This window comes from Perna viridis, chromosome 2 (genome assembly GCF_037379345.1).
Source record: "Perna viridis isolate PV_CMFRI_1.1 ecotype Kerala chromosome 2, ASM3737934v1, whole genome shotgun sequence".
Taxonomy (NCBI): domain Eukaryota; kingdom Metazoa; phylum Mollusca; class Bivalvia; order Mytilida; family Mytilidae; genus Perna; species Perna viridis.
The window spans coordinates 28,459,464-28,473,871 of record NC_142446.1 but is presented as its reverse complement, the minus strand read 5'-3'; the positions used below and the strand labels follow the sequence as shown (position 1 = coordinate 28,473,871).

Here is a 14,408-nt window from a genome sequence, read left to right as displayed (position 1 = left end):
ATTTCATGGTTTACAGTTGTTATATGCATTTGATATAATTTCTACAATATTATTAAAAATTCTGTCTTCAATAATGTGATTTTTTTTTAGATATGAGTGATAATTGGGAATCTGATTCATGATAATCTTTTAGATAACAGTATCAATAACTCCATAGCAATGTAAAAACATTATTTTGTCCAAGTAAGTGTGAAAAAAAGAATCAAGGACTTAAAGATGATTAAGAAACAACATGATATTTTACATAGTTACAGTATGTATGAATTTAAAATGAAATAGCTGTAATATCAATATATTTTAGATTGTGGTATCAATGCACATAAACATTGTAAAGATTTGGTTGTGATGGAATGCAGGAGCAAGCAACATACAGGGTGTAATCGTCGTCCAGACTCTGTGACCAATGGTATGTAACAGATTTAACACCAGGTGACATTGATGCCTGAATTGATTACTAGTACTAAGTGTGAGTGATGGGTAGACTCTGTGACCAATTGTAGGTAACAGGTTTAACACCAGGTGACATTGATGCCCGAATTGATTACTAGCACTAAGTGTGAGTGATGGGTAGACTCTGTGACCAATTGTAGGTAACAGGTTTAACACCAGGTGACATTGATGCCTGAATTGATTACTAGCACTAAGTGTGAGTGATGGGTAGACTCTGTGACCAATGGTAGGTAACAGTTTTAACACCAGATGACATTGATGCCTGAATTGATTACTAGCACTAAGTGTGAGTGATGGGTAGACTCTGTGACCAATGGTAGGTAACAGGTTTAACACCAGGTGACATTGATGCCTGAATTGATTACTAGTATTAAGTGTGAGTGATGGCTAGACATTGTGACCTAATGGTTAGTAACAGATTTAATACAAGGTGACATTTATGCCAGAATTGATTACTAGTACTAAATGTGAGTAATGACCAGACATTGTGACTTAATGGTAGGTACAAGATTGATTCCTATCTTGATATTGTTGTCAAAAATGATTTCTTAGCATTACTGTTGCCTAGACTGACTAGTGTTGGGCAACAGTTGATTACTTGATGTAGTCCATGCCCAGACTCATATGATCAGTAGTAGGTTAGTATTGATTGCTTGAGCTAATCAGTGCTTATAATGCATGGATAAAGGGTAGGCAGTAAGATGATTGTGTTGACACCAAGACTTTGGACAAATATTATGTTTTATGATTACATAGTGTAGTTGATCCTTGGACTCTGTGGCAAATGGTAAGTCAAACTGATTATGAGTTGTAACTAATGACCACATAATATACCAGTAATTCACATTCAGATGGTGTGTTTAATAGAACTTTAAGCTAGCTACAAGGTGTTTTCAATTCTTAGCTGTTGGACTCATAGTAGATCATGCTGGATACTGAATACATTGAATGCCCTGTATATTAGCCTGTATGTAGTTCTTGGATTCTTACCCTTTTCCTTTCATCATAGGATGAGGATCAATAATTTATTTTCAAGATGACAATGAAGCCTGGCCCTTTTTGGATGAATTAACATTGAAATAAGTAATTAATTGTTGTTCATAAAATTACTAATATGAACTGTCTCTATCTTCTCTGCCAGTAAAATAATGTTGGAATTTTAATGTATTGTATGTAATGAATTGAAAGATATTGTGTTTACATTTAAAAGGTCCTGGACATCAAGATCTCACGTACTCTACAAAACGTAAAATGTCGCAACGACAGAAGAAGACACGGGTACATCAGGGCACTCAAACAGAAGAGATATATTTCAGTGATTATGGACAGTTAAATGGTGATGGGGAGTATTATGATGAACACAATACACTCTACACTCGCCTGTTAAAGGCAGAAGAGGTTAGAGACTTTGGCATTTTGTATTAAGTCCCACTAATTATCACAAATGAATATTCATGTGAAACACACATGTATATAACCTTAGTTGTATAAATCATTGAAAAAGATGTAGTTATCATTACGCTGAAGCTTATTATCTTCATACCCTGCACTTTAGAAAGTACCTCGTACATAGTTTGGTTATATCACCTTCAATCTGTCACTGCCAGTCATAAAACACTGAAAATTTATGTAATAGACTTTTACAGAAGCTTTTTTTCACAAGTAGGAAGATAGATTTGCACATGAATCTTTTGATTTCTATAGCCTTTCAGTTACTGAAAGACTTTGATAGTTAGATATTGTATATGTATTATATTAAGATTGATGCATGCATATTTGGAAGTAATGTTTCTAGTAGTATTATATATATTACACAAGCTTGCTACTGTATTATATATATATATATATACTACAAGGGATATTATGCCCAGATATTTATGTTTGAACCCTTTTTCCTTAGAAATGCAGACAATTGTATTAACATTCATTTTTGTTGAAAATTACTTTGGAGCTGAATGTATAGTGATATATGAAAACTTATTGAATATATACTTTGGGTTGCTATCTGTGATGAGTTAATGTGGTTTGATACTGTAAGTTCAGAAATTATGCCTGCATATTTTTACTCCAGTTTTATCATTTCATAAACAGCAAATTGGGATGTAAAGATAAATCGTGCTTCAGTTATGTCAAACATCATAATAATCAAAGTATTGCAGTCTCAGCTCAGTTGCACTAACAGTATAATAATTTTTACAGAACTGTACCTACTTGCTGAACATCACACAAGTGGACTAGTTGTCAGTGATTCTAAATCTGGACAATTTTCAGATGTAAAACAATAATAAACAAGTACTATCTTTGAAAAAAGATAGCCGACGCAGTAATATTTTGTTCTTTTTACTTATAATTTTCTACATTTCATTCAAGAAAATAACACATGCCACACAATTTCAATTTTCAATAGTTTTTTCGAACGCCATAAAATTATCAATATTTGGCCAAACAGGAAACAGAATTGCAATCAGGTGACTTGTGTTTCCATAGAAGAGTGTCCTTAAGGTCAAAGAGTAAATAGCGAAACTATACTGACTGCGTCGAAAAAACAATTATTTGTATGTAAGGCAAACCCAATGAACCATTTTTGAATGAATTATCTCTCTATACACATATATTTTATAATCTTCATAGATGACTTGTCAGAATTAATTAAGTGAACATTGATATTTCTACTCCAATACAAAATCATTCAGTTGTAATGTTTATATTTAGTCTCAGACTTGCCAGGATGATGAACAGTAAGTTAATTGTTGTCTCCCTTGGCATGTAAAGTTGCCTTTCTCATCTGTTGTGTTATGCTCATTGTTTAGAAATCTTTTTCATATAGCAAACTTAGATACTTTCATTTTCCTAATACTTTTGTTGTCAACCTTCCTTTTCATTTTCCCTTTTGTCTTGAAAAAAATTTGTGACAGTGGTAAAACAATTTTAAAACTCTCTCTCTTATTATCTTCTTTAATTTTAAACTCAGTAGAAGATGTGCTTGTAGAAAATAAGAATTAATTATCTGATAAAGAAAACATTTCAATCACTGCCTTCAGTAATCTCATCATTAGACAACCATCAGTCAACATCAAAAATTAATGATTGAATATTAAGTCATTTTGGTTTTCTTTTTAGATGGAATAACTAACCTTAATCTTAAACAATATTTATTCAACATATTCTTGTGATTTCCAAGATCTTTCATCATTTAATAAGCTTAAAAACAAGTTTTATTATCCTTTAAATGTAACTTGTAAATATTCTCCATGGCCAGACTTCAAATTAACTTTTTGTACATGTACTTCACATGTTCTTCTCTTGCATCTGCTTCTGTTAAAATATTAAAGTAATGGTTCATATAAAATTCAGACACTGTCTTTAGTATAGGTGATTCATAGTGTAGTAAAACCTACTGAACAAAAGATGATATTTTTTGTTATGATAGTCCTTTCTGTATTTTGATCTGATTTTTTTTAGAAAATCTTACATTTGTATCCCACTAAAATCAACCAATCAGGAATCGTAACTCTTGCGAAGTGCCAATTTCATACACATTCTATATAATTCTTGTCGTTGAAGTGCAACAATCAAATGAAAAAACTATGACTGTTTATGACTGTCTGAAAAAGTAAATTCCATGGGTTTTTGACATGCATGAATCACCTCCTGTTTGATTTTTATAAAGACTGCTACTTAAAATCTTACCCCCTCCCCCTAGATAATTTTGCTTAATTTATTTAACATGTTGACAAGCTGTCTTACTATTATACTTACTCCATGTGCTTGTTCTGTTTTGTCATATCTGCCTTATTTAGGAAATTTATGTGTTACTATTTATATACCACTGATATTCTCATTACTTGCTCCTGGTAAATCAGCAGTTCCATGGTTATACCTGTCCATCACTATCCAGGTCAACACAAATATCACTCACCATGTTGTGAATAGATAGTGCTTAGCATATATAACCAGTATACTATGTAGCAAACATAATGTAGTTGCATCATGCTGAAGGGAACCAGATTAGTTCATGATCATGGGAATATTTTAGAAGCTTCAATTTATCTTTGCTTAAAGTGCTGTGGTGATTTTGTGTCGTCAAAGGTACAGTGTGAAAAAGTATTGCACATAACGCATAACTATATTACTGATGATTATTAAAGACTTGATCAACAGAGACATCAACAAGAAATCAAAACACATATATAAAACAGCATTAAGTCTAGGAATTCAAGTATATAATACATGTATTTATAAATATTTACTGATAAGAAAATGGGTTGCAGAAACTCGATTAGAGAAAGTCCTAGTTAATTACCCTTCCTCTATAACCAGTGGTTTTTTTTTCTGCAATCATAGTCTTCTTACACAAAACCAAGGTGTCAACCTACCTAAATACTGGTGTCTGTCCATGCTTAACCTTGTTGGTGCAACTCCTTGAAAATCATTCAGCCAATTTTGTCAAAATTTTGTAGGATTGTTAGTTGTTGATCATGTTGTTGATTGTATTGCACTGTCATTTTTACAGGAGTTATGGGACTTTGTTGAATTTGTTCATTCTATACTTTGTGTACACAATTCCTCAAAAACCTGTCAGCAGATTTTGTTCAGATGTAGTTGGAGAGTTAGTCACCATATGTAGTTGATCATGTTGCACCATTTTGATTTGACAAATTTTATGGAAGTTATAGGAGGTGGACATTAGGTTAGACTTAGCAAATTTGTTCAATTTTGGATTACAGTATAAAACAGTTTATTGTCGAAAATATGTCTACTAAGCCCAGCACATGGAAAATAGTCTTACATTTCTTCCTCGTAAACAAACCAGCTGTAGTTTTTTTAGGATTGCCCATTCTCCTTTCATTCCGCAAAATCTCCCTCTTAGCAGAACTATTGCACATATTATGTTCTAAATGGCTTATTAAATTGATATAAGTACAATGTTTATGTAACATTATAATCATTGGGAAACAGTCAACAAACAGTTAATCCTTGTAATTGTACTAAATACTCAAATTTTGATTAGAAACTCTTAGTAGATCAACGAGATTATCATAGGTTTTATGAATGGCAAAGCCTCCTCCCTCACAATAATATGATTGCACTCTTTACTTTATCATGCAAAATCAACTCCTTACATGTTTCTTGCACTAACTTTATAAAGTATCTGTGCATGTACTCAATACAGATTAATGATACAGCATATGCCAAGTTCATTTAGTCATAAAAAAATAAATTTGTACATCAATGATTTTTTTATAACTTATATAAGACTTCTTATTTAAGTTGCAGTAAATTTGACTCCAAGTCAAATGAATTGACAATTTTTTGGTAACAAATCTTTGATGAATCAACACTATCAACATGGAATATGTTATTATTCCTTAATTACATTGAAATATTTCATGTACCCATATTGTTTAGATTTAAGTTGCTCTTCCTTTTGACCATTTATTCCATGTCATTTCTTTAAAGATTATGTATGTAGTTTTCAGTGACTGCAGTCACATTGAAGTAAAATCACATGACTTAAGTATTTTTTTTTTTTTCAGACCAGTAACAAGTTGATGGAAGAAAATAAAAATCTTAACAAGAGGTTACAGGCAAGCGAGGATAGAAATAAATTGTTGAGATCACAAATGGAAATGATTCGAAAAACTACATTGACATCAATCATCGAACAAATGGACCAGTTAAAAATGCCACGTCACACTGAAGTTTGATTACAAACATCTGTTTTGTGATAACTTGATATCAAACTGTGGTAAAGTGGCACTCTGTTTTATATGGAGATTGAATAATTCCATTTTATTTATTTTTGTGATGTGTGCAGAAATGTGGTGACATGCCACTCCATTTATTATGGAGATTTAGAATTTCATTGTGAAATGTGATAGTATTGGACTCTGTGTACTATAGAGATAAAAATGACATTTAAATGCTGCTTATGATAGTTTAGCACCTTGTATATACTGAAGTAAAGGAAACAAATGAGTACAGTATAGACAAAGTAAGGAGTGAATGTAATAATCAGTCAGTTAATGATAGGGTGATCTATCTGGACCACAATTTCACTGAAAACATACTGAAGTATGTAGTGCAGTTCATGGAACCTTTTCAGGTTCAGTAAATTGCACTCAAGCATGAACAAGCAATAAGAAATAATCATAACTGTTGAAAGTTCTAAACAATCAAACAAATATCTTGTTATATTTTTAAATATATTTGAATACATTATTTAGCATTTTGGAACTGAATTTTCGCAGAAAACAGGAAATCATGTTGATGCCAAAAATGCATTAAAATTATGATGCGGTAATTCTGGATAAAGGAATTACAGTAATTATTATTTACTGTGTTCAGCAAGTGTGTGATAGATCTTCCATTTTGTATCAAAACATATGTGGATATTTGACCTTGTGACCTGTGAACTTTAGTCATATGACAATGACATGGGTCAGCTCTTTCAAGGAGATTCACGTGGAAACTATAGAATAATTCCAATTTTACAGAATGAAACATATAATACAAAACTTATGATTAGTATTACTGTTTTGTTGATGAAGTCAATGAAAGCTGAGGTGCTCATTGATTGTTATATTTCAGTTATGTTTTTAACATTGTTTTGATTTGTTTATAATGTACAATGAAACCTGTCTAAACCCTTTTGGTCTTTAAAAACTGGTTCAGTTGAAACATGTGTTAAGTTTATCAATTAAAGATTCTAAATACTTTTAAAAGTGATTTTAAGGGACTTTAAAAAGTGTTTGGTTCTGACAGTTTCTGTGATCATTCAGGGTTTGGTTCAAACAGGTTTTTGGATTATTCAGGGTTTGGTTCAAACAGTTTTTTGGATTATTTAGGGTTTGGTTCAAACAGGGTTTTGGATTATTTAGGGTTTAGACAGGTCTCACTGTATTACCACATGATTGGTTTCAGCAATTCAGTGCAATTATATGTATTAAACAAAGATACCTCTGTTCAATATATAACATGTAAGGTTGTGGTAATCTTATTTTATAATTATGGTATATCATGGACCAAACACTTAGGATACTTAAATTTAGGGCAGAAAGTTTTATAACTTTGAATACTAGTGTTTTCTTTATGTTTTATTGTTATTTTACTAACTCTAGAAATTTAACAAGGCAGTCACTTAACACTTTATCAAGCAAATCCAGTAAAAAATTATTGGATTTTCCTTAGTCTTATCAATTACAACCCTTATTCATAAGCCGCATATCTTACTTACATCTTAATGAGTAATATCCAGTCTTTTTTCAACAAAACAAGCCATTTTTGCAGAATTTTGCATATTTCATACCATATCTATTTTAATTCCAATCTTAACCCTCTGATTTGCCATCTTTTTTTAAAGACTAGAAGTCTTTCTACAGATTAAGCTGAATATTGTTATACTACAATCTAGTCTTCACTCTAAAAAATGTCACCTAAGTCTAAGTAAAACCAGTCATCTTTTGAAGTTAATTCTGAAATTTAACTATAACCTATTCTAAACTAAGTCAAACCTGCATTTAATAAACCATTTTTTTTATTACTGTGTATCATAGTAAATAAATATTTTTGAAGTATGTTTTGCATACTGATTGATTTTTATAATGTGTGATATTTAATGTTATATTTAACTTTTACCTGTTAACCTTTTAAATGGTCAAGGAGGGAGACCTCCCTCTTTTCAGCTTTTCAATGAGTGAGATAGTGTGATGACCTTTTTTGCAGAAAAAAAGGATAATTTTAACCAAAAAATCGGAGTACAAAGATAGAGAAAGATATAAATCTTTGATAATCTTGTTGATCTACTCAGAGTTTCTAATCAAAATTTGTGTAATTAGTACAACAAAAGGATTAATTATTTGTTGATTGCTTCTCAGTGATTATTATGGTACATAAACATTGTATTTATATCAATTTAACAAGCTATTTAGAACATATAATTTGTGGCAATATTTCTGCTAAGAGGGAGATTTTGAGGGAAGAAATTTGTGAAAGAGGGAGATTTGTGTCTCCCACGTAGGAGACTTTCTCAATAAGGGAGATTGACCCAAAGAGAAGGAATTTAATAGGTATGATGGTGTGGTGTTGTGATCATTGTTGTCCTTAGACGCTTGTTTTGGTTTTTTTTATCTTACTATAACTTGAGTATATGTGAAAGGATCATTATGCTGGTGTACCTCAAAGTTACCAATAATAGAAGGAAGGTTGGAATTGATTTTCTTGGTTTGTGGTTCATTTATTTTAGGAATAAGATACAAAAGGGACTAAAATTAACACTTAATACAAAGTCCTCATTTCTTCACCTGATAAATGGAGCTCCATTTCAAGTCTTCAAATGCTTTCAGTTCATATATGCTAAATATCTCTGTATATTTAGTATTTGCAATTTGGATTTTGAGCTTTACTTTCAAGATGAACAACATGCAAGCCCTTATCAGGGTCAAAAATAAGTTTATGTTGTGGAATTTTTTACAGGGCTGCCAAGCTTTCAGGACTCAAATTTGGGAGATTTGCCAAAACTTTGAAAGATCAAAGTAAAATACCACCAAATCAGCTTCAAATTGTTTGAGTCTTACACAAAATGTGTGAGACTTAACAGGCCTGCTTTGATATACTATAGATTTAAAATTTTGTCCATTTTTTTAATTTGTCTACATCAAGGCCTAAAGGACCAAATTAAAACTTTGTTTGATTTCAACATAAATTAAATTCTTAGGATTCTTTAGTATGCTAAATTTAACCATGTATTTAAATATTCAATATTTGGCTGTAGGAGCTAATTTAGATTTTTTGACAACTGCATTCATTCTATCAGACACCTAAGCTGTGTCAAATATTATCACAAATCAAAATCAGAGATGTACCATGTATTGTCAAATTGTCAATACATGCTCTTGCCGGATCAGGGTTCATTTTCTTCCATCGTATCAAGCTTTGCCCCACTTTTATTCTTACCAGTCATCTTCCAAAACCACATAGATCTAGTATAATGAGTAATCATATAACTTCAAGATATGACTATGTTTTGACAAGGATTTGAGTAATTGATTTAGATTTTAAGCTGAAATTCATATAAAAGGGAGAGATCTTCTGCTATGACAGGGGCACGTAAGCAGGATATTATTAGATTTTTCATGAAATATTCGGAGGCATTCAACAAAAGCAGGAGACTTAACACCTATGAATAATTTTATTACTGTTTACAAATCCTTAACCTGATCAAGGTTTCAATTGTTTTCACAAGCTCATGTCTATGTTGCAATATTTTCTAAAGAAAAACAAATATAAAGTCTTAACCTTGATGAGTGGAGAGTGGGTAGAAATTAAAATAAGGATTCAGTGATGAAACATACATTTTTTCATGAATATTATACATACCGCTCAACTTTCAAGTGAGATCTCCCTCTTTTAAATCCTTTAAGAGGGAATTTAGTGTGGTAAAACTTTCCAAATTAATCTTAAACAAAACTAATTCTATATTGTATGATTTTTCAAATAAGGGATGTTAACTAAGTAAAACTGCCTAGTAAATCTCCCTCCAAGGAGCCATATTTTAAGACGGAGATTAGGTCAAAAGGAGGGAGTTAAAAGAATAGCTACCTTTCAAAAGTTGTGATAGCTGTGATCATTAATACAATATAAGCATTCCAGTAAAATGAGAAATATAGATGAAAATTTTCTTATTGTTCACTATGAAAAGCAACCAATTCTGTTTCTGTAAATTTGCAAATCGTCTTGCATTATATGATTTTTTTTGTTTTGAGTCTGACATCATTTTTGTTAAGTTGTAAATTGCTTTGTTGTTGTAAATGCATAGCATTGTAAATTATCATTATACATGTACATGTATGTAATGTATTATATATATGATTATATTGCTCAGTCATTGGGATTAAATGACATTCCAAAATTTATACATGTACATTTGGTAGATGTCACACCATAACAAGTTACTGGTGGAGGAATTTTATGTACTCATGTACTTAGTTTCATAGACCTTGAGTGGGCTGCACATTTTTTAAATATTATGTATAATCAATATTTACCATGAAATTTTACATTTCTTTCATCTCCTACAAAAACAGTAAAAATTATACTTTTTCAACATCAGAATATTGGTTCACGCTTTCTCAACTTCAATGGAATAATGAAATTATATTTGGTTCATATTTTCTGAAGCATCCAATACTTCAAACTTCAAGAAATTTCAATTATTTCAATACTTAGCAAACCCTGTTAGTGATTGTGATTTTATTTTTAGTCATTTTACTGTAATTCAATAATTATCTGTTACTTCAAATGGAAAACCACTGTCTTCAAATGACAATGAAAGTGTTTTTTCACTTTAGAAACAACCATGTTTTATATTGAAGGATCAATTTTATATTTTTTATTGTTATTTCTACAGTTGTATTGAGCTGCACTGTTCAAAGTTTTTATTTTATCCTATATTTGATTTTGATTAAAATTTCTGTCCTGATTTTTGAACTCATCTAACTTGAGCTATTGCCATCACTTGGCAACCATCATCGTCATCGTTGTCCATCATCGTTAACAATTGTTCAATGCTCTTCTCCTCTGAAACTACTTGACCAATTAGAACCATACTTGATATGAATGTTTCTTGGGTATTCTGCATAGAATTAATGTGGGGATTTTTTATCGGCCAAAAACATGGCAGCCATTACTAAAAATAAAACATAGGCATCAGACAGAAGTTTTTTCTATATATCTTAAAAGCTGTTAAATTTAGCAAAATTCTGAACGTAGTTAAAGTGTTTAGAATGGTGAGATCTACCTGTGGTAAATTTTCATGTAAATTTGTTTAAGCCATGTTAGAGTTATTGCCCTTTTTTGATGTTTTTTTGGCTATTTTTAATGTCATTACTTTCAAAAATCTCCTCTGAAACTACTCACTTAATTTGAACAAAACTTTCTATGAATGTTCCTAAGGGTATTCTGCATAGAACCATTGTGTAGATTTTTGATCTGTAAAACAAGATGGCCACCATTACTAAAAAAACAGAACATCAGGTTCAGACAGAAGTTTTTTGCATATATCTCCAAAACCATTAGGTTTAGCCAAATTCTTTCAATTGCAGAAATGTTCCTTATTATAAGGCTTACAAAATTTTGCATTGGATCAAAGATGTCGGATGACTCCTTGCTAGGGTAATTGCCCTTGAAAGGCGAAAATGATGTTTTTAGCAGTTTTCAGCCAATATCTTGAAAATTGTAACAGATAGAAGGAAACTTTCAATTGCTGAAATGATCCTAATGATAAGGTCTTCTAAAGTCTGCATTGGATTAAAGATGTTGGACGACCTTGTTAAAGTAATTGCCCTTGGAAGGCAAAAAATGACATTTTTGACTTTTCAGCCAATATCTTGAAAACTATAATACTGGGAGTAGATAGATAGAAACTTTCAATTGATGGAATGATCCTCATGATAAGGCCTACAAAAATCCTCTTGACTCAAAATTGTCGGACAACTCCTTGTTAGCGTTATTGCCCTTGAAAGGCAAAAATGTTACTAAGTGAGCAATTCAGGCTCGTGGGAGCCTATTGTTTTACATTTTTGTAACAAGACCAATTGTTTTTCCTTGATTATTCTTACAATGATTTTTATTCAAATTTTATCCTGACACCTTACCTGTAAAATCAAATGATTACTTTAGTTAAGTTTGAATTCAAATATTTATATTAAAACATCTCATTATTTCATTACCACTAAATGGAAGCATTTAGTGAGACCAACTAATAGAGGTACTATCCACACAACAATATATAATAAATGTGCTGGACATTATTATAAGGTATTATTAATATATGATGTATATTTCCAGCTGAAAGACTGATCAAAAGCTGTCTTGAATCGAAACCTTACATTGTACCGTTTTCTTAACTATCAATTGATTACTGGGTAATTGATTTTATAGAAACTGAAACAAACTTAGAACAAAACCAGAGTGACTGAACAATCAATGGCATCCACAAATCATATATTTATTATTGTTGTACCTTCTAGTCAACTGTTTTTCATTTATTAGTTTATATTCTGTTTTGGTATTTATTTTGTTTGTGTTGATACTGCTTTCATATTTTATTTTTGTTATTAATAACTCTGTAGTCTGCATTCACTTTTTTCCCTGTATTTTTAAAGTGACACGCCAGAATAAATACGTTGATACCTGTTGCTTTTCTGTCTTCAAAATCTTATTCAAAAGCATTAAGACTTTAGCTGAATATTGCTGTTGTATTTATTTTTATTAATGTCTGAAGTAAGATTCATTATACTAATTATAAAAGAAAATGAGGTCTCAAAACTGTTTTTTTTTCTCCCATGTAAGTCATTAAAAAAGACATGTCATATGATAACAGTAAAAGATCATGCAATATTCTGCATTTAAGACGATTGTCTTAACTGTTGATCTTATACCTTTCAATGGTGGAAATAAAAACCAACTATACCAGGTATGGATTTCCTTAAAAAAATTCTCTATTTGAGAATTTCCCAAATCCTTGAGTTTACAAGAAAATTTAAGATTTTTTATGAAATGGACCCTAGGTCTCTCAAACACAAATTATTTCTGTTAAGAGAAATGTTTACCCAGGCCTATCTATTCAATGGTCTTTGATACTTAGAAAAAAACCATGCTCTATGTTAATAAATATTATATTTGAAAACCAATAGTTATTTGTTTTGGTGCATAATTTTATCATAAGTTTTCTTTATCTTCAAGTGCAACAGTGCTTAGGGCTGGATCCCTGTACGTATCTTGGAGATATTTTATACCAGTGTATATTCAGTGCTCTACATGTATTTTGATATGAATGTAAATAGCTTCATTTGTAAATATTCCATCTGTCTGATACATTCCTATAGTTTACAATACATATTTATTTTCCAATATGTTCACCATTCCAAGTGATGAAATGGCCACTGAAAATTGTGCAATTTGCTTTGTGTTCAAAATACTGGTTCATGCTACTAGTTTCTGGAATTACAAAAATACTGATCCATGCTACTTTTAAAAAACTGCATACAATAACAAAATAATTCAGAACTAACTACACAAAGGTCTATTTATCTAAAACTTGCCATATTTTTTTACAAGTTTTAAGTAGCCATAGTTTTTCAGACAATTTTGAATTAATCATAATGTATATGATTTGACAGTATATTTGATATGTTTATATAATACCAACAATGTATACCTCATTTTTAAACAAAATGATGACAGTGTGTCAATTTTCAGGATTTTCTTTATATATTGTCCAATTTTATCTGCAAGCTCTATGACATAATAGATTCCACATAGTGGATGACTTCAAATTAGGATTACACATTTTACTTTTTATGTATAGTCAGTTGGTTTCTAAAGGAAGTCAACTCGTAGATTGAATTTGCTATAAAAATTGACAGCACTTGTATTTCTAATCATTTGATGGGTATAACCAGGTCGTACATTGTGTGCAAGATAATTGATTTTTGGTGTGCAATACTCGTTTTTGTGATGATAAAGATGAGTGAGGTGAGTGAGGTGTGTTGTGAGCTCAAAGCATCTTGTTGTACCATTAAAAGGGAATCTATAACATTATGAAGCAATATTTGTTGTTATAGATCTATTTATTGTAACTTGTTTCCTCTTTTTTTTCTTGAAGTCAGACATTTTCAAATGTTTCAAAGTGAAATCTTGTTGATGTGCAAAAACTTGTTCAAAAAGGCATCAAATAAAGAGTATAAATAATTATTTGAGGTATTTAATTAACTGTTATCAACTTATGTCACAAATATAGATATAATATTTATTGCCTTGAATATTATAAACTGTTAGAGTGGGCATCGTGCGTTTGCTCAAATTTTTTAAGTACATGTATTAACTTTTTCATTTGCACTACAAGGTTGATACTTTCATTTGTGCCAAAGATTAACTATTTCCTTTGTGCAATTTTC

At 30.8% G+C, this 14,408-nt stretch overlaps 1 protein-coding gene across 11 annotated transcripts in view; it reads left to right on the top strand.

Moving 5' to 3' along the window:
- The window catches only part of LOC148624349 (ras guanyl-releasing protein 3-like), a 52,921-nt gene extending 38,716 nt beyond the window's left edge, over positions 1 to 14,205 (top strand). For 7 of the 11 annotated variants that reach the window (XM_088567123.1, XM_088567124.1, XM_088567122.1 and 4 more), the window contains 3 exons: positions 302 to 406; positions 1,661 to 1,848; positions 5,988 to 14,205. In XM_088567123.1, the coding sequence (XP_088423249.1) occupies positions 302 to 406; positions 1,661 to 1,848; positions 5,988 to 6,158 (464 nt within the window). In that variant the 3' untranslated portion in view covers positions 6,159 to 14,205. Of the gene's footprint in view, positions 1 to 301; positions 407 to 1,660; positions 1,849 to 2,649; positions 3,189 to 5,987 lie in introns of all 11 variants that reach the window. The other 4 variants (XR_015919685.1, XR_015919686.1, XM_088567131.1 and 1 more) reach the window with 4 other exon arrangements.
- The last annotated feature ends 203 nt before the right edge of the window (positions 14,206 to 14,408 follow it).